General features: G+C 46.2%; 1 protein-coding gene across 2 annotated transcripts; it reads left to right on the forward strand.

The window, feature by feature from the left end:
* The first annotated feature begins 6,640 nt into the window (after positions 1–6,640).
* Positions 6,641–17,407, forward strand: PHYH (phytanoyl-CoA 2-hydroxylase). Of its 2 annotated transcripts, none has more exons than XM_009875015.1 (9): positions 6,641–6,733; positions 9,330–9,385; positions 9,947–10,057; positions 10,176–10,341; positions 10,960–11,041; positions 12,789–12,970; positions 13,776–13,925; positions 15,318–15,449; positions 17,354–17,407. In XM_009875015.1, exons 1-9 carry the CDS (start codon positions 6,641–6,643, stop codon positions 17,405–17,407), a joined length of 1,026 nt encoding a protein of 341 aa, XP_009873317.1. The 2 variants fall into 2 exon arrangements, with proteins under 2 accessions (XP_009873317.1, XP_009873324.1); XM_009875022.1 differs by having other exon boundaries at positions 6,641–6,727.
* Positions 17,408–20,516: the final 3,109 nt, after the last annotated feature.

Here is a 20,516-nt window from a genome sequence, read left to right on the forward strand (position 1 = left end):
AATGTACTTTTGTTTGCACACACAGGTGCCTCAGCATGTGCCAGCCTCCATCCCCCACAGTCTTTAAAGAAGGCTACTTGTAAAACTCCATTGATGTGAGAAGAGAGGAGATTAAAAAGAAAAATTAATAATTCGAATACTCACTAGTGGAATCAATACATTTGATAAGTAGCTTGGAAAACTATTATCTGTTACGGCTGTTCAGTATGTTGGTTTCTTCAGCTTTTTTTCTTTTCCAATAGTTTCATCCCCTTTTTCATAGGTATTATTTTGATTTAATGTTATGCTAGAAGCTCAGGACTGACCCTTTTCTGCCGAGGTGATATGAAAATTAGTGTGAATGCTCCAGGGAAAGGGGCAGCAAACCTGAGTGACTGTGGGGGGAACAGATGGCCAATACTTTACTGTTTTACTGATTTTTCACTGAATGTGTGGCGAGCTCTTGGGAAAAGTCATCTTCTTGGTGTACATGTGCCTTCTGACTGTGAGATGAGTGGCAGCCTCTGTGGCTGGTGCTTGAAGAGGGGGAAGGTAATAAATGTACCCTCTTATTCAGCCTTTGGTTAGGCATTTCTCCTAGGCTGGGTGGTCATGAGGGAGAAGAGCATCCCTTTGGGGAGCAGTAGAACCTCAACAGGAGTGACATCCCTGGGAGGGAGGCTTCTGCCTGTCAGATCACTGACTGCTGAGGTTGGCTGGCATTGCAAGAACCACCCATGAAGGAAGAGCTTGGCGTTTTTTTAAGCTTTTTGTGCTTGGACCTGGCCATGATGGACCCAGCTGTCTGTGGTACGTCTGAAGACATCTGTGTCTTTAGGAATGGATGGGCACGCACAGCTCAGAAGTTGAGGGCAGCTGTAAGAGTCCTGAGCTCACGCCGGGGAAGCCAGGCTGCAGTGCCTCGGTAGGGAGGCAGGGGCTGCCCAAAGCCTGGAACTGAGCAGAAGCCCGGAACTGGAGACAGGACATTTTTTTTTGTGGAAGGCAGTGCTGTACAGCTTGTCTATCCGCACACCGCGTGTCCTTCACGTGGAAGGTTTCCTCCAAGTGTGTCTAAACTACCTTTAGTCTGGCTTTCTCTCCTTCCAGCAGCAGCACTTCAGCACAGGCTTTGCTGCTCCAGATTCTGATTCCAGGTATGTACCTGCCTGCCTTGTCTCCAGACCACGACGCTACGTCTTTCCGTCACCCGAGACATGTTTAAGCTCATGCTGCTATTCCAAGCAGTGCTGTTTTGTGCTTTTGCTTGCAGTGTTGACATACTTTCTGTTGTATTCTTTTAAGGTGTGAAAAAAGCTATTGCCCCACATCTCCGACCTTCAGAGAGAGGAAAATAGTAAAAGCAGAGAAATGGTCCTGATATTTCTAAGGTAAAAATAGGTCTGTGTTCAGATACACATTTGTAATTGTAGTAGGTCACTTGGGGGATGCTCCTATCACCATACCTGAATTCACAGAGTAATTCACTTTGGAACAAATGTCTTAACAGTCTCCTCATCCAAAGCAGTCACGTTAGGTTGCTCAGGCCTATCTATGGTCAAGTTTTGAATATCTCCAAGGACAGAAATTTCACAATCTCTCTGCACACCCTGTTTCAGTGTTTGGCCATTGCCATTCTGCAGAATTTTCATATCTGACTGGATTTTTTCTTGCGGCAGTTTGTACTCACTGTCTCTTAATTTTGCTGTAAAATTTCAAGAAGAATTTGCCTGTCTTCTCTACTACTTCCCCCCATTAAGTCCTTGCAGACACCTGTAGGATCTCCCTGCAGCCTTCTTTTCTTCAGGTTGAGCTATTTTCTCAGCCTTTCCTTATGCATCATTTTTTTTTGCCCCCTCATTTTAGTTGATCCCCACTGTACTCGCTCCAGGATGTCAATGTCTCTGTTGGGCAGTGCAAAACTAAACACAGTAATCTCACGGAGGGGGAATAGCTCCTTCCCTTGACTCTCTGGCCACACCTGCTGATGCAGCCCGACACGCAGCCAGCCCTTTGCACCATGGGCAGGCAGGACCCAGCTTGACCTGCAGCACGGGTTGCTCCGTGCCAGGTACAACATTCTGCCTTTACAGAACCTGCAGGGGTTTGTGCCAGCCTGCCTGCAGAGGTCCCTCTGACCAGCACCTGGGACTGCTTCCCCAGCGTGGTGTAATCAGCCAGCTTTCTCAGGAGTCCTTTGTCCAGGTCAGTAACGCCGAGATAAACCAGCATGGGTTCTGCTGCCAAGCGCTGAGTGATGTCACCAATAACTGCCTGCACTTCATACTGCTGATCACAGCCCTTTGAGCCCAGCAGTTCAGCCCATTTTCCACCCACATTACAGTCTGCCTGTCCCAGGAAGGCAGAAGCCTTCCTAAGGTCAAGGTGCAGGCTGCACATTGCCCTACCCTGCCCTGCAGAGCCGTGCCTTCAGAGGTGAGGAGGTTGACCAGGCCCCATTTGCCTTTAGTAAATCTGTGCTGGCTGTTGCCAGTCATCTTGCCCTTGGTGTATGTGGACACAGCAAAACAAGGAGGGCTTACTCCATAATCTCTTTGGAGACTGAGGCCCCTGGATCCTATTTGTTGGCCTTTGTGAGCAACAGTTGCCTTTTTCAAGTCATCAGGAACCACTCCGGTCACCAGGGGTGAAGAGTAGCTTTGCAGTCACGTTGGCTCCTACAGACAAATCCCACATGGTCCCATGGACTTGAAGATGCCCAGTCTGCTTCAGTGATCTCCAGCTCAGTCTTCTGCTGTGTGGGTGATGCTCTGTGGCCCCAGGCCCCACTGCTCAGCACAGGGAAGCCAAGAACAGACCAACAAAGCCTAAGGCAGAGAAGTCATCAAGACCCTTGACCTCTTCCATGCCTTTTGTCACTACGTCCTCCTATTTTGTTCTCAGTTGACTCCACGTTTTCCTTTGCCTCCCTTTCATGGCTGATATATCTGTAGACACCTTTCTTGAGTCTTCTGGTGTTGAGAAATGAAGCTGCATGTTGGTGGTGGATTTTGTTGTTATTATCTCATCTACATCTGTTTTCCCTGGCATCTAAGTTAAAAAAGCTAATTTTGCTGAGTTGGAACAGCTGCTGCTTCCCACCACAGTAAATTAAGCTTTCAGAAGGCCTCATCTTTGGAATTACAATTCTGATCATAATGTGGATTTTAATAGTCAATTGAGATGCTTATTAAATTATAACACTGTGCGCTAGGGCCATTCCTGTACTGCTGGAGAAATCTCAATCGTTTAGCTTTTATTAGTTTTGTGATTTAGTGAACAGAAAACATTAAAACTAAAAGCCAAATGCAAAACAGCTGTATAAAAATGTTCTATAAAATTCAGGAAACTGACAGACAAAGCTGTAAAAATACTTCACAAAGACACAGCCCCTCTTAAATGCCATTAATTTTAATAAAAAGATGAATGCCACCATCCATTTTCTTAACAAAGAAAATCTCTCCCTGGTTTCTCTTCTTGGGTTCATGAGAGTCAGTCTGTACTGTAGTGAAGCTCATCAATGATTTTGAACATTATTCAACCTGGACTGGTTTGGGGTGGGTTTTTGGGGGTTTGTTTTTGATAAAAATCAGATTAACATGAAAAGGACAGGGTTTCCTATGTGTCAGCACTCTTTGTTTTTAGAGTCTGTGGCTACACCACAACCAGCCGTCGTGCCACTGATGTCCCCGCACGGTTCTCGGTGCTGCTGCCCAGGGTGGTGCCAGTGACGCCTGAGATCAATCTTTTGCTGCATTCAAGTTTGATCAGGGACTGTAGTAGCATGAGGGTACAAATAAAGGGCAATTAACTCAACCTCCAGGCCAGTGTGGGCCAAATGTGTCCTGAATCATTTTGGGGTGTGATATAACAGGGTGGTCCAGAGGCACGGGAGTCACTGCACAAGTTGGTGTTACTGGGTATTAAGAGTTGAATTATCAAGATTGCCAGAGGAGCAGTAAGTAAAAAAGAAATAATTGTATTCAGTACATAGAGAGATTAGTTTTTTGAGGGTGTTCTATTCTGTATGTTTTTGAGGCTCTTCTATTATGTATGTAAAAGAACACCTTAGTTCTTGAACTCCTAAATCAGGACAGCAAAATCACTACTTTTTGTCTATTTGTTTTCAGGTGTGAAATTTACCTTTGAGTAAGATGCTGCCAAACACATACTAGTGGAAGAAGTATCTATATGCAAACAGATCCATACCAGAATTGGCATGTGTAGTATTGTTACACTTTATCTTTTCAGTGGGGCTCTTACCCAGATTTTGAAACAGGTGAAGATTGAGGTATCTGTTTCAGTCTGGATTGTGAAGGCAATTGCAGCATAGATCTGAATTATAAATTGACCTTTCAATGCAGTTATAATTAGGACCTCAGTAATAAAACTGTTACTCTAGTTGTTTGGGTTTATTCTGTTGTGGTTTTTTTTTCCCTGCCCATCATTTGAATTTGATTTTCTAACCTTCTGTTTACCTATGACCAAGAGTTTTCCTATAGCTCAGGAGCCAAAGGTCTGGTTTTGTTGGCAATGAAGGGCTGAGTGCTGACACTGCAGCTCCCAGTTGTCCCTTCATAGTGCATTTACACTTGCCTCTGTACTACACAAAACTATTTTGAGGGATTTTTTTCCTGGCTTCGTAACCTTGTTCATCCTACTTTTTCAAACAGCCTGTGTTTTGTTGTAGCCTCCAAAAGGAGTGACTCTGCCGAACACACGTGGAAACACTGACCATGAGAGCTATTAACAGGAACGCACCCCAGCCCAGGTAACTGCCACAAATGGAGTATGTAAACCTGCTCTGGTATGGCTTTACTTAAATCACTGGGTGTTTTGCCATGAAGTTTTTAAGGGAAACAGCTTTTAGAATACAGGCTAAGTTCAGAAACACTTCCTATCCATGTCTTGGCTTCTATTTAGCACTAACATGGAGCTTAGTAAAATAACATCTGAGTTTTCAATCCATCAAACATATCAGCTCGGATTCCAGCAAAAAGGAATAAAGTTGCAACACAGAGTTAAGCTTCCCAAAGTAGCTGGGATGCAGAGTTTTGATCATCATGAGACTGCCTGGAGCAACAGGGGACTTAATCTTGATTGTGCACCTTTGGCAGCAGGTCCTGGCTAGATTGCTCATGAGCAAGGGGTTCAGACAAACTGGCAGGTGTGAAGATGTACTCGCCTGTGTTGGCTTCGCAAAATGATGCAAAATCTTGGCATAATTACTTTCTAGTTCTGATGCTGCTGTCCAGCCTGTGTTATTACAGTGTGCTTGTTACTGGCTTTGCTGCTCTCAGTTTACCGCTCCTCTCTGCTCTCCCAGCTCTCTCTTGCAGACCCCCAGCTTCTCCATCTCCTGGGAGAGTAGGTGGGAGAGCAACCGGCAAGGCTGGACCTGGAGCAGGCAGCACACTGCCTTCCTCCCACCTTCATCCTCCTCAGAGCTCTGACTTCTGTCCTCACCTTCATTGTCTGTCCTGGTCAGACATGAATCTCCTTCATCCAGGAAAAAAGGGAAAGATGAATGACAGCAAATTCCAGCAGAAAGTACCTCACCTTGCAGCGGCATCCGCTTCATGCCGTAAGGCTTGAAGGATGGCACAAGCTAGTCTGAACCGAGACACGGTGCAGTCCACTTTGCAGAAGTGATGAGGCTCTGCGGTGCAGTGGCAACACGGGCAGGTGCAAAGGTGATGAAAATCCGCTCTGAACTGTGCTGCAGGCCTTAGTTATGTGGCTGTTTCCAGTCCCTTAATGTTCTCCTCCTCACATGTGTCAGTTGATTCACTGGTGGTGTTAATTAAGGCAGATGAGAGTGTGCTAAGGGCAGTGTATATTGAATATGCCGCATTTAAAGTGTATCCCAGCTTTAGAGGGATATCAAGCCTCTACAGCTTACTTTTTGCAACCTCTTTGCAGCTGCACATTTTTTATGCTTCTTCCCTCTCTCCCTACCCCAGTTCTTTTTTCTCCTCTGGGCTTTTTTTTCCCTCCCCTCCCATATCCTCAAGTGCCGCACCGTGACTCCTTTTGCTCCTTCCCCTCGTTTTTTACTCAAAACCACCAGAGCTGTCCCAGGAGACGGGATAGAAAGGCCACCCAGCACAATACCCTGCTTCAGGTGCGGATCTGATGCAGTCTGCAGGCATCCCAGATCTCAGTGCAGATGAGGCACTTTGGGAAACACGCTTTGCCACCGTGGCAGGGTGACAGTGTGCCTGTGAAAATCTCTCCAGAGCGATTAATGAAGGGATGAGGCAAGCATTGACGGTCTCCTTAGAGACAAGAGATTAGGAAAATATTCATGTCGTCCTCAGTCGTAGTCTGTGCCAGCGAGTGTCGAGCGTTGCACTCTGCACAGGGCTGATGAAATCCTTACAGCTCAGTAACTGCTGGCAGAGAAGGTGGGAAATATGGGAAGTGGAGGGACGTGCAAAAGCATGCGCTGAGCTTTCCGTTGCCTGTGTCCCAGCCTCCAGCAGGACCTCCCATCCGCAAACCCTGCCAGCATTTCTGCGGCCTTTCTGAGCATGCACGGCTGCCGGCGCATGTGCAGCCAGGGCAAAGGCTGCAGACACCAACAGGGCCCTGCTCCTCCCTCGCCAGCTGTGTTTGGAGGGTCAGGCTGGGGACGGAGCGATCGGGCTGCCTGGGCACGATGGAGCAGCTTGGGAAGCGGTCGGGGTCAGCGGCTCGGCTGGACACCATCCTCCGGCACCTCTCCCCGCGGTTGGGAGCAGCCCCCGTTCCTGTATCCTTTCTCCTGTGCGATCGGGGTTGTGGGGCCCAGTTGGGGTCGAGGCTCTGCCTTCTGCCACCCCAGTGAGCTTTGCCCGTTTCTCCCCACACCCTGTGTGTGCCTGGGTGCCGAGGAGGGGTTTGGTCGCGGTTTGCCCTGCAAGGACACCCTGCCTGGGAAGGATACTCAGGCAAAGTGCTCTGGTTATGGGGTGGCAACGTGCAGGGGGGCTGTGGCCCACTGGCGAGCAGGGATGCACCAGGGCAGTGCTTCCCCTGGCTGGTGTTTTGGGGTCTGTACCCGTCCCATCCTAAAAATCTTGCTGCTTTCTCCCTGGGCTTCAGCCCTTCAACCTTGTCAGGTGCTGGGGTGTGCATCCGATGAGTCCTCTGCCTCACAGCAGCCCCCCATGGCACGTCTCCTCCAGCACTGGGCAGGGGGTTACCTGCAGTGAATTTTTCTCCTAGAGATTGAGGGATTTGGGGGAGATAAACTCTGCAAGGCTTAGCTGTTACACAGCAAGTCTCAGACTTTGTTGAGAGGTCCAGACTTGACTGGTAGATTTGCAGCAGGAAAAAAAGTCAAGGTTTGGTTTGTGAGTGGGAAGTGAGGCAGAAGTGTTGGAAGCTGCCAGCTTTATGACAGATAAGAGAAAGGAAACCAGGGCAAAAAGAAGTTTTCGTGCTGATCCACCCCATGTTCCCAAAAGTTAAATGAAGACCGCTTGCTGATAGTGCTTTTAAAGTTGCTGCCATAAATCTTGCACTTTTATTTTTTTTAGTATGTTTTTAAATGCTGCTGATGGTCAGTGAGAACTGAATGGCTGACAAGTTACCTCTGAACTGTAATAAATGGGCAAGAGGATATGATCAGACAGGGTGTAGGAGTCTTCAGATATATTTAAAATATGAAGACAGGGAGAGAGTAGTTGACTTAGACTGCCATAAGTCAAAAGTGCAAGTAGGAACACAAAATTGGAGATAAATGCCAGGAAAAGCACCCTGGTTGTAAAGAGAAAGTAAGCAAGGAGTGGTGTTGCACAAACTATTCTGTTGGATTTTTGCAATGATCCTGATGCAAAGAGCCTTGGACAAAAACATGATTAAGCTGGGCTGGAGCAAGAAAGGCATGTGGATAAAATAAATCACAGAATACAATAAGAACAGATTTATTTGATATATGGTACATCAGTGCACTGTTTCTGCCAGCTCACCCAGGCTCCACCCTTCCCATCCTGAAAAAGAGAGCATCCTGAGCTTCTCTATTTAAAATTAAACATGTGTACAAAAGAGCTTAGTACCATCCATTCAACCAAGTAACAAGTGACAGGACATGAGGAAATGGCCTCAAGTTGTGCCAAGGGAGGTTTAGATTGGGCATTTGTTAGACTGAGCGGGGTTCAACCAGTGCCTGAGTCTCCATCTGCTGTCATTCAGGAACATGAATGCCAGGAGTCCCATTTTCACTGAAATTGGACCTGAAATGTGGTGTGTGGAGCAGTAGTGCCCTTCCTTGGGGAATCCCTTGCTCCTGGACTTGCCCTGGTAGTTTCCACCTGATCTCCTCAAGTCCTCTTCCTTCTCTCACTCTTTCACCCAGTTCTCAATACCTTTTCCTCCCTCAGCTCATTATTTTTGCTACATGTTTTTGTTTGTGTCATGTTTTTCCTCCCACCATATGGGACTCTTGACAAGTTAATGTTCAGGCTTCCTGGTTTAGGGACCATAGAGACAACTGTTGTGTGGAAACCTATTTCTTACTCCAGAAGCAGGCATGCTTTTATGGCGTGTTTAAAAGGTGATGGTGAGCAATAGAGAAAAGTCCTTGGTTTACATAAAACCCTAAAGAACTGGGGTCTCCAAAGATGCATGTGCAGACCCAGAGATCTGTGTGAAAATGCTGGTTTTTATCCTTGCCCCTGGGTGACACATGAATACCACGTACAAAGCTCTTGTGAAGCTTCATTAGCAAGTGGGATTTAATTGTTCTGTTGATGAGAATGCCTCTCTGCATAGGAGAATGCAACTGTGTTTATTTAAACTTATTGAAATGAACTGAGGTGGAGGACAAACCCATATCTCTCCCTGTCAGGTTTGGGAGGGACTTAATCTCTGTAGTAACTGGAGAGAAGGTGAGGCCTTGCATCGTTGCACAGGAATGTGAAGTCCCAGGCTGAGCCGGTATGACTTCTGCCTCTGAGGTTTGTGCACCAATGTTAGGAGGGGAGAGATGGAGAAGCACCTCCAGGAGACAACGCATGTTTTGTTTATGTCTGGCTGCTCTCTGGAGCATAGGGAGACAAACTGGGCAAGCCAACATCTCCAGTGAGCTTCTCCTTGAGTGTCTTGATGTTCTGAGGGATGAATTGATGCCGGTGAACTACTATGGAGTCTCAGAGGTTTTGTACTGATTTTTCTACATGTGTGGATATGGCTGTACTATGCTGTTATTTGATTCTTCTCTGCCAAATGTGCAAGAACATGAGTTGAATGTCCAGCTCAGCTCTTATCTTCAATATGAACCACATTGCAGGATTCAGGAGGGATGTGTATGTAGATGTTCTTCTGTTTATTGTGCTTGAGTGTATATTCCTGAATTTCCAATCCAGACAAGCGTTCCTACTTCAGCCCAAGTTAGTGCTGTTCCTCAGCCAGGGAGGTTTTGGTAAGCTGTGTCTTCCTTTGTAGAGCTAAAAATAAATAACCTGCAGGACTCAATTCTTTTTTCCTCTAGCACATATTGATCACTAGACGTTGTGTAGCCTTTCGTTTTGCAAGGGTATATTCTCCTTTGTTTAACTGTGGTTTAATAAAAAAAGCTTAACCTTGCATCTTGAAAATGTCTGAGAGGATAATCTGACTGCAGAGACTGAATAGTGTCTCTGCTGAGAATAAAGGTGCTGAGGACCAATCCCAGCTTAACCACTGGCTTCTCCGCTTTGGGGGGACACAAGGGAGATGCTTCGAATTCTGTCACAGAATTTGCAGGTGGCCGTGGGCACAGATGCTGCACAGCCACAGACACCCCGTGCCAGCTCTGCTGGGCCACGGGGAGGGCTGCACGCCTGCAGGGCTGAGGTGGACGTGCGAGTGGAGAGGGTTTCTCCACGATTCTCCCCAGCAGCCTCTGCTCTCCTGTACATCACCATCTTCCTGCCACGTTGCATTGGTGCTTCTCCCGTTGTTCTGCCCAGCCTTACTAATGTGTTTCTACTCTGTGTCTCAGCTATACCCTGGACAACGATGTCCTCACCACCAAGCAAAGGCAGTTCTATGAAGACAACGGGTATCTGCTCATTAAGAAGCTCGTTTCTGATGAAGACATTGAGCGCTTCAGGTGGGAGGCACTTGCCTAAAGAGCTGGGGGATCCTTTGAGCAGCAGCATCCCAAGGGAGCTCTGGGAAGCTGGAGGAAGCTGGAATCTCCCATCAGGGATGTTCCTTCTGCTTTGCAGGAAGGAGTTTGTGAGGATCTGTAAAAGAGAGGTGAAGCCAGCAGGAGCTATGATTATGAAAGACGAGTCCCTGAGATCCCAGTACGGTCAGTCTGAAAAAGTGGTCAATAAAGTGCAGGACTTCCAGGAAGACGAAGAGTTGTTCAGATACTGTACTCTGCCAGAGGTAAAATAAAAAGAAAACACCATCGAAAAGAGGGGGTGGGGGCAGAAAAGCCTTTATTTATGTATCTATATTTTAATGCCTATGCAAAGAGCTTTGTTTGGTTCCACTAAAGCTACATCCCTGTATGTCACTTCCATAAGTATATATGTGATGAAGAAACATCAAGCCATCTTTTAAGAGTGTTCTGCATGAACATGGGATGGATGGTGATCAGGGCAGAAGGTGTAAAGCAGTGCTCCTCCGCTACTGTGATGCAGAGCCAGTCAGGAATGCGACCAGCCCAAACCATGCCAGGCTAGTAGGACAGATCAGCAACATGTGCTGAATGTCTTTTATCCAGGCAAAACATCTGCTCTCTGGGCAAATCCAGCTTTGTAACCAATATTCACGTTGTGGCAGACAGCCTGCTCCACCATCTTCCGTCTTGGCCTCCTACCACCGTGCCCATTCGTGTGCCGTGCCAGATCCCACCTCCCGTCCTGCATCCCTCCATCCCAACTTCTTCCTCCATTGGCCTCATCCTCAGCCAAACATCCAGGTCCCAGTGCTTCCTCAGTGATCTTTCCTCTTGTCTTTTGTGTTTCTAAAGTTTTTTTTCTAATGTTTTCTTCCATTTAGGTCCTCAGATATGTTGAATGCTTCACAGGGCCAAACATCATGGCAATGCACACCATGCTGATAAATAAACTTCCAGATTCTGGTAAGGAAAACTTGGATAAGGGGAAACCAAAAATTGTTGCGTATATGCCAAAATTGAACTTAGCGTTATAGAAAAACTCTTTGAAAATAATGCGACAAATTAAAACCAAATAACTTGGAAAATTTATAAGGCCACTTGCTAATAGTTTATTTTGTTTGGTTGATTTGTTTTGTTTTGGTTTTTTTACCTTGGCTTAATGAGAAAACTTTTCTTGTCTTTTAATGTTGAGTGGATGTTTGCTAAAGGTGGTGGTTGTCTTGCTGCACCACCCCTGGTCATAGCGGGCAAGTGAGCTCCCTACTCAGCCAGCTGCACTCGCTGAAAGGCCCAGGGTTTCAAACATGGCATACTCTTTAAACTGAACTTTTCAGATGTATTGAGAACAAGTACTTCTGTGGATCTCAGTAAAAGACAATAAATGCAGAGATCACGTTTTGCTTGGAGTTTACATGCTCCTGACCTCGCTGACAGTTGTTGCACGCTCAGCGCTTTGATATGAACATACTTGAACAGGTGCCAAAACAAGGATTTTGAAGGCTGACTTTGACACCTGCTCCTGGAAATTGAGATCGTCATTTATACGAGGGTGATGGGCAGGAAAAGACAAAGAGAACCACCCTAACCGCATTACAGTTTTTCAAAATAGCTTTGACTCTACAAAAGCTGAAGTTCAGACCGGAGCTGTTTCTTACTCTGTGCAGCTTCTGAGCAGATCCATAGTACATTGAGTTAGTTATTAAAATACTGCGTTCATTCAAGTCATCTCCACTTGCCATCTTAAATACTCCACAGAACGCTCTGTCATTTTGGTTTGGAATTTCAACAGGAGACCAGAGATTTTTAAAGTAAAACCAAAACAATAATGGAAGAGAAATGGGAAGCTGTTCCATATTTGCAGGGTCTCCATTCAGTATCTTTGAGGAGTAGTTTAGGAGAGGTGCAGACCTCAGGAGAGTTTTTGAGGCTGTCCAAAGCCTAAATAACATAGCAAATGAGGGGAGTGAAAACATCCTGACTATGTCAGGAGCAAACTCAGTGGCAAAATAAATATAAAAAGAAAATATAAAAGGCTGTTTTGGTGTGGATGATATGTTTCCGTTTCCATAGTGGTAAAAGAAGTAACAAACAAAACTTCAGAAATGTTTATTTTTTTTTACACTTCATGGAAAGAAGCATCTAGGGTGAAGACTAAGAGAGTGCTGGGTAGACTGTCTGCGGAGGCTGTGGCCCATAAATGGAGATTCTTTTTTTTTAATAAAGAAGGCTGAACAAACGTGTGCTGGGTGCAGCACATTGATTCTGTTTGCAACACTGCAACAGATCAAGCAACTACAGGCAGCACAGCCACTCGGGAGTCTTTGTACTGGGAAAGGTTTGTGCAACGCCACGCTGGGCAAAGTTCTCAAAACTGGAGAGCGGCCACAGGGAACGGTGAAAATAGTTTTGACAGTGGGTTGGTGGTGGCAAAGGCCAGCAAAGGGAGTTCCCCGAGGGAGGAGCCTCAGCAAAAGAGCCTTCTGGTGTTCATTGTGTCCCCGTGCCACTGCTGGTCCACCTTGGGGATGGGGTGTAAGCTAACCCGTTGCCTTCCAAGGCGGTGGTGGGCTGGAGCAGACACCGAGTACACAAAGTATCTTCCATGTCAAGGTGCAGCTTCTTAGGACATGTAACAAGTGCAATGGTTTCATGGGAAGGAAAAGGCCATGTCACATTTGATGAGGTTGAAGGTTTTGAATCTGTGTTGCAGATAAACAGACTTTTCTCCACCCCATGCACCAGGACTTGCACTATTTCCCCTTCCGGCCTGCGGAACGCATCGTGTGCTCCTGGACCGCCATGGAGAGGGCCGACCAGGACAACGGCTGCCTGGTCGTGCAGCCGGGGACGCACAAGCAACCCCTGAAGCCTCATGGCTATCCAGAGTGGGAGGTAGAGCATCATGGGGGCTTGGAAAGGGCACGTGAGGGGATCACGTTTAGGCTGCGGGAAGAGCTCACCGTGGGGGGATGATGTGAAGGTCAAAGCTGATGTTTTCAGTGGTGTTTTTTCTGGTTATGCAAACACTGACTTGCTGCTTCAGGAGCGAGTTGATTGCTTGGCCTTACTCCATGTAACCTGCGTGGATTTGCCTCTGTTCCCACCTTCACCTAGAAATTGTCCAGCAGCCCATGGCGTAACGGCATAAACACGAGCAACTGTTTTCTACTGCCCTTGACGAGTCTGAGGACTCTTCCTCTTCCTGTGAGTTTGTTTATGCCTGGTGAGCCTGGGTACTGTCCCAAAGAGGAGAAACTAGATAGTAAACAACTGGGTGCAACTGGGTGCAACTAAATGTCAAGTAGTGTCTTCCTCTTAGGAACGGATGTTTCCTGACCTGGCCTGGCGCTGGTGATGGTCATAGTGGGAACAGAAGGCTGGATCTCAGTGGTGGCATCAGGCTACATTTGTAGGATTCCCTGGTGCTCTTCTGTGTTCTCTCCAGCTGACAAATGTTCTTAACTGTTTGAATCCTGTTTGAATCCAGCTTTAGAAAATAGAAAAATTATTATTTTGCTGTACCTCAAAGCTTGAAGAAGAAAAACTTGTTGGCAAGTAGGCAGGCTCCTAGTTGGGCGTAGTGAATGCACTGCCCAGAGGAAAGCGGATCAGTAGCTGTCCCTGCTGTCTCTCACACTGAGAATCGGCACTTGCTCCGATTTTTGCTGAGCAATTTCAACTCCACCTTTTTTTCTAGGGTAAAACCAACAAGCTTTTCCACGGGCTGCTTGATGAAGATGAGAAGATTCCCAAGGTTCACCTTGTCATGGAGAAGGGAGACACAGTGTTCTTCCATCCCCTGCTCATCCATGGCTCTGGGATAAACAAGACATCAGGTTTCCGAAAGGTAGGAAACCAGCTCTTGGTATAGCTTTTGATATTTTTGATTTCTTAAAACTGATCAAACTATTCCTCCTTTTTCTAAGCTCATGAATATGTTGATGAATTTTTTAATGGGTTTTTAGCCCCTTAATATACTTTCATTCTCTCTTTCTAATTTTTATTTTTAAACATCTCTGTCTTTTGGGATAAGAGCATGCTGTGCGACTGCTTGAGAAATACAGGAGTAGAAATTCAATGCTGAATCTATATTTGAAGCCTGGCTGGCTGTACTTCCTTTTCCAATAGTTCCCTTTCAGCTGTCTCAACTATAAGGAGCTTCTCTAACTTTCTTCCTCTTGCCTTCTGGTATCTTATCTATGGAGAGCAGGAGCCCCCATCATCCAGTAAATACTATCTATTTATATGATAACATGACCCATTTTTCTATTAAAGATTTGGTTATGCTTCATCTATTTGATTTGCATCATGATTATTTAACTGAAATGGCAAAAACGCTCTCCTTTGGAGGCCTGATCCTTTCTCAGAAGTGGATTCATCCAGGCACTAAGGGAACTGTAGCCTCTAGTGTAATGACTAGTAGCAATGCAGATGTTTCCCCTCATGCACTGCAACACAGGCTGCTCTATTTTTATTTAGTTTTGTCTGTATCTGCTGCTATATGGCCCATTCTTTCAGCTCCAGTAGCAGTTTACTGGTGTGGAATTCCATCCTCCTGCAATCCTGAAAGCAGAGAGGATGTTGGGTACTGAGAGTCGTCTGCTGGCTCTTTCCTGGCTTGTGGAGCAATAGCCCTGCTTAGTATCCTGTAGGAAAACAAGAGCTTCTTCATACTGTGCCAGATCCCAACGTTTGTCTGCCTTTGGGGTAAATCAGTGAGTATCCTGGAGCTCTGAGCCAGGTTATGGCTCAGCACCCTTTGAGATCTGGCATGATCTCACTTGCAGCTGGTGTGGCTCGAGTAATGATAGAACAGCTTTATCCGATGGGGCATTTCTATTTATTTCCTCTAAACTTTGCTTAAACAAGAACTGATTACAAATAAGGTGTTCGATTTGACTGTCTGGGTGTAGAAAATAAGAATCCCCACTGAACACCCAAGTCTGCTCCTGCCCTGACCTTCCCTACTACCAAGTAGTACAGCTCATGCAGGTTGAGGTTTTGGGAGAGAAGGGAAGAAGGAAGAGCACATCAGCAAGCAAGAATATTTCTCCAGCAAGAGTATTTCTCCAAGGAGACACTCTCAGGAGATTGGGAGCGCTTCGAAAGGAGGAAGGAAGTTGCTGCCATGATCTGTAAGGAAGAGGTTGGGGTGTCCATGATGTGGGATGCGTGAGAGCTTTTTCCACTGGTCATTTGTAATCGATGTGGTAGTGAGTGGCCTGATTTCCTCACGCAGAGTATCAGCTGTCACTTTGCCAGCTCAGAGTGCTACTACATTGACGTCAAGAACACGACCCAAGAGGACCTGGAGAAAGAATTGGTAGAAATGGTTGGCAAGAAATACAACGTGACTTCTGTGGAACTCAGGGTAAGACTTGGCTATACATCCTTTGTTACAGTCCAGGCCAGTTCCCTTTCCTAAGTCTCTCGTGTGACACATCTCCGATTTTTGCTGTGCCCAGTTTGGCACATCAAGCTGTGCCAAGCAGAGGTGCTTGACAGAATAGAAGACGCAATGCTCTGAGGATGACTGGCAGGGGTTTGGGGGCCTGTTGTCCTCAAAAAGCTACTTCTTGCTAGGCTGGAGAAGCGGCCTTGCTCCTCTGGGCTGTGCCCCTTTGCATCCCTTGAGGTCCAGAAGCTCCTTCTCCAGCTCTGCTTGTCAAAATTAGTTTTGTGAGCATGCCCACAGTTTGTACGTTTGCAGTTTTTACAATTTCCCCTCCTAATGGCAGGTGGATTTTCCTCTTAAAAATAAGTAGCCACATCTGACTGCGATAGCAGACTGATTTTTTTTGGTTGAATGGAATCCCACATCAACTGTTCAGACTTGAGGATGCAGCAGGTGTGTCAGCAGCGATATACATCTGCCTCAAAAAATAATAATGTGGGGGTAATGGACTCTTACTGAATCACTGAAACCGTTGTGGAAAACAGAAAGCAAATCTAAATTCTTCAGGGATTCAGCCACTGAAAGAAAAATAAACCTTGTTACTAGCATGGTAATGTTCTGAATTTATTAATCCACAGCAGTTCCCAAATATGTGCACAGCCAGTATCAAGGCAGTAGAGTGTAGATGTAATAAGCAGCAGTTTTCTTTTAAAAAGTGCATATTTTACGGATATTACGATATCTAGGGCATGCTGGAGGAGAGGACTTTCTTTTGCACTTTTAGTGTTTTCACTTTGTTTTGTTCTTTTTCTGGGCGTGGTGGGGTGTCCTGCGGTGATTTGAAAACCCGATTTTACATATTGGTTGTGGAGTTACAGCTTTCTTGACTTTTCATTCCTGGAGTTATTTAGGTACACAGTGGTATTTGATGTGATTCATAGTGAGGCTCTCTCCTCCTTGTGAATGGAAATTAGATTGTGCCCATCCAAGCTTCAGCTAAGTCTCTGTATTTTCATGTAGATTTAAGCTTTTTTTAACCAGAGTGCTCTTATCTTTTTACCCTCTTGAGACTCATGATAAGAACTAAGTAATCCTCACAGAGGGAAACTGAGCTAGAAGCTTGCCCAAGTCTTACCTCCACGTAGCAAACAGCAATGTTCTTTGCTTTGTAATTTGCTGCACTGTCTGCCCAGCACCTCGTTTCTGGCTAAGGGCTTGCATTCGTATCTCTTATTTTCTGCTGGTTTCAGCTGCACAAGGAATATCACTTGCTCACAGGCAGCAGTGTGCAAAGTCTTAGAATGTCTTAGGTTGGAAGGCACCTTAGAGATCATCTAATCCAACCTCCCTTAACTAGACCAGGTTGCTCAAGGCCTCCTCCACCCTGAACATCTCCAAGGAGGGGGCATCCACAACATCTCTGGGCAATCTATTCCAGAGTCTTGCCACCCTCGGACTGAAGAATTTCTTCCTAAGAAAGGTCAAGTTGATTGCTGAGATTTTTGATCACCCCAAGACACATCCCAAGGCGCTGTTTGCACAAGCAGGCTGGGGTGACTTCTGCAAGAGTCATGTTCTCTGTACTGCTCATGTTTCCTCTTCTGCTGCCTTCTAGAGCTGAACCGTGGGCATCTCGCCATCTGCTGCAAACAACCTGACTCCTGGGGGTGGAGGTTGCACCTCGTCCTTGGTTTGGGCTGCGTTTCTGTTCTTGATATTTAGGATTTGAAATGATATTCAGTAAATGTTTGGCTATGTTTTGATGGGTAGGTAGCTAAGTTGAGAATGCTGTATCTATTTACATCTTTGCAAACTGGAATCCTGGTCGCTGTTTTTGCTGGCCCTTAAGCCTTTTCCTTTGTCTCATTTTTGTTTCGAAGGACCTTTGGAACTTCCGAGCACGGCTTGTGCAAGGGGAAAGAATTAACCTGTAGAACAGCCTTGGAAGAGCAGGATGGAAAACAGGTGCTTGAGAATGAGCTTCTCTGATCGGAGAGTGCAGACCCTGCCTTGGCAGGCAGAATTATGTGTGCTTTGTTGAAATACAATGATTTTGCCATGCAGAATTTGCATTGAGGTTGAACAGCTGATGTACGTCAAAGGAAACCTAACCTAGAAAACCAGGTACTTGCTGTGGGAATCTTAGACAATTGAAAAATTAAGGTCTTAAAAGAACACCTTGATTTTCTTGATGTTTTCATTCTTATCGGTTAAAAGTTCTTCACATGACGTACCTTTGGAATGATGCTATACTAACATAATATTTTGTGCAAGAATTTATGCAAGGGTATGGCTTTTTAATGTTTGTAACTTCCTTTTCTATGCAAAAGAATTGAAATGAATCAGAGTTTCACACAAGTCCTCAGTATGAGCTCACATGGGAAGTTATTAGTACAGCTGGTGAAGATGGGAATATTGGTAACAGCAGAATCAATGGTGGATAAAAGGGAAGCAGCAACCACTCACGTAGAAAAATGAGATTGATGGAACATGCTTGCTAGTAGAGTTCCTCACACGTGACCTGATGTGGCATCATATCTTACCGAGCAGCACTGGCAAAAGTCAGATATGTGGCTGACGGGGTTGGGAGCTACTGGGCCAGCAAACCAGCCTTCTGTTGGCTGCTCCAAGGCTGTGTGAAAGGAGGGAGTCCTCCCTTGAGTCTGGCAGGTCTGGAAAAAAGTGCCTTTTGGTGCTGCCAGGTCAGGGAGGCAGTTGGATGCTCTTCAGGATGCACTGGTGGCAGGAGGGGGTGATGTGCACTAAAATGTTCTTCTTGACTTTCGCAATGTTTTTTCCTTATTTTCTGTGAAATATTAATTTACCTTCAGACTATTTTTTGAAATACAGATTAAATCAGAGCAAAACTGTGTTCAAGGGCTTTGTTGTTATTTTTGTGTATATTTCTGCTGCTGGCGGTGGTTCTGTCGCTGAATACCCCAGTGCAAAATGGCAATCCTCAGCTCTTTTCCACTCTCCCCCTTCCACCTGAAGAAGGTGCCAAAACAGCACCGAAAGCTGCGCTGACAGGATCTGTGGCTCCTTCCACTCTGTTATCTTGTGTCTTGGGAGGTCACTGAGGTGAGACAGGAGATCTTATTGCATTAGTCCTAAACTCTTGCTGGTGGGTGAGATGCCTGGGCTGTGGTTCCCACCTGGAGACAGACTTATCCTCTCAGTAGCCTCTGGTTTGACCACGATACCAAGAAGTCTGATCAGGGAGAGGCTTTAGGACAGGCCCCAGCCCTGCTCTGTGAGTGATTTTGACTATCCTCGTTCCTGCACCTCTTCCCATCCCCTCTGTGTAACGCTGGCACCGATCCTGCTCTTGGGGAGATGTGCCATGATGCCTTTCCAGACTTGGACCTTCTCAGCCTGATCTTTGCTTCCCGCATTGACCTGAGCGAATAATTTCCAGTGAGTTGGAGGCTTGTCTGTTGACTTTGCTGAGCTCTGGCTCACAGCTCAGCTGGTGCTCTCCTTGGGATTTTTGTGAGGACTTGGAGTATCCTGTCTTGCTCACAACACCTGATTCGTGAGGAGACACTCTGTGCCGTTATTGGTGTAGAGGAGTTGACTGCAGAGGGAGCTGTGACCACAGGAAAGAGCTACAGGTGTCCATCAGATTCCCAGTTTCCAGCTTGTGAATTTCTATGACTAAATCTGGGAGAGAGAAGGACGAATTAATTTTTAAAAATTTGCACATCTCTGACTATAGATTTAAGCTTAAATTTCCTCTTTCAGAAGAACAAACCTTGCAGAACATCTATACTCAGCAGTTTTCCCACCTGATGAGAGACTCATGTCCTCACTCCTTCCTACAACAGGTCAAGGATACTCCAGAGCCTGGGGAGGACTGACTTCGGGCAAGCTCCCCTCGACTGTGTGCAAGGCCAGCCCAGCTGTGCCCTAGCAATGCCAAGGAGTCTGATCCTTCCCTCCCTGAAAATGACCCTTTGCAGAGCCAGATGCCGCAGGGCTTCTTGGATCCCTCTCAGCAAAGCTAAACGCTCATGGGTGCAGGACCACATACCTGGGAGAGGAGGGATTTAAAAGTGCTTTCTCACAGGGTATTTGAACAAGGGATGGAGCCTAAAGGACGCTTCAACAGTTCACATGACTGTGACCTCCTGTGTGAGGGAATCTGCCTGGAAGTGTTTTCTTGCGGCTGTTCCCACCCATTCCAGCCAGTCACAGGTTTCCAAAGCATATGCCCCACCAGTGGAAATTCAGTACCACAAATTCATCTCATTCTCCAAAACTGGGCTTTCTGGAGAAAAACTAAAACTGCAGCAATCAAGTATCCTTTCTTGTTTGGTTTCCTGACTGATTGGGACATGTCAGGCAGGTGACTGCAGAGGGAGCTGGGGCCACAGGACAGCTGCAAGGGCTTAACCAGCCTTCACCTTGAAATTCCCTCTTTGAATTACCACCAGGGCAGCAGGAGAGGGAGAAGGAGAAGAAAAGCAATAATCAGAGAATCATTGAACAGTTTCAATTGAAAGAGACCTTCAAGATCATCGAGTCCAACCTTTGTCCTAGCCCTACCAACACCACTAAACCGTGTCCCTCAGCACAACAATTACCCTTCTCTTGAACACCCGCAGGGATGGTGACTCAACCACCTCCCCGACCAGGCTGTTCCAATGCCTGACAACCCTTTCAGTAAAGAAATTCTTCCTAAGTAAAGAAATTCTTCCTAAAGTCACCTTAACCAAGTCCCCTGCTGCTCCAAGCTTAAACTTTTTCCAGGAGAAAACCTGCCCAGCATGCCACAGCCCCAAGAACCAGTGTAGGAACCCAAGTGCCATTCCCAAACACTGGCCATCCCTCAGTGATTTTTGCAATCCCAGGGTATCAAGCTATTTCCATCAGAAAAGCTCATGTTAAAAAAAAGAGAAGAGCTCTGCCTGTGGCCTCCACCTTTTCTGGAGTCAGAAGAGACTGAAGAAAAGCTGGCACTCATTTGGAAAGAGAACGCACGGCATTCGGGCCACTCTTGGTCCTGGCGGCAATGTTGCGATTTTCAAAGGGAAGGTCGCA

Source organism: Apaloderma vittatum, unplaced genomic scaffold (assembly GCF_000703405.1).
Source record: "Apaloderma vittatum isolate BGI_N311 unplaced genomic scaffold, ASM70340v1 scaffold19340, whole genome shotgun sequence".
Taxonomy (NCBI): Eukaryota; Metazoa; Chordata; class Aves; order Trogoniformes; family Trogonidae; genus Apaloderma; species Apaloderma vittatum.

What these genes read in the sequence shown, in the direction of transcription:
- PHYH (XM_009875015.1), top strand. Translation starts at nt 6,641, where the DNA reads ATGGAGCAGCTTGGGAAGCGGTCGGGGTCAGCGGCTCGGCTGGACACC. An exon ending in CCTCAGCCAGGGAGGTTTTG is followed by an intron (nt 9,386 to 9,946) that starts GTAAGCTGTGTC and finishes TCTGTGTCTCAG; the next exon opens with CTATACCCTGGACAACGATG. An exon ending in ATGGCTATCCAGAGTGGGAG is followed by an intron (nt 12,971 to 13,775) that starts GTAGAGCATCAT and finishes CTTTTTTTCTAG; the next exon opens with GGTAAAACCAACAAGCTTTT.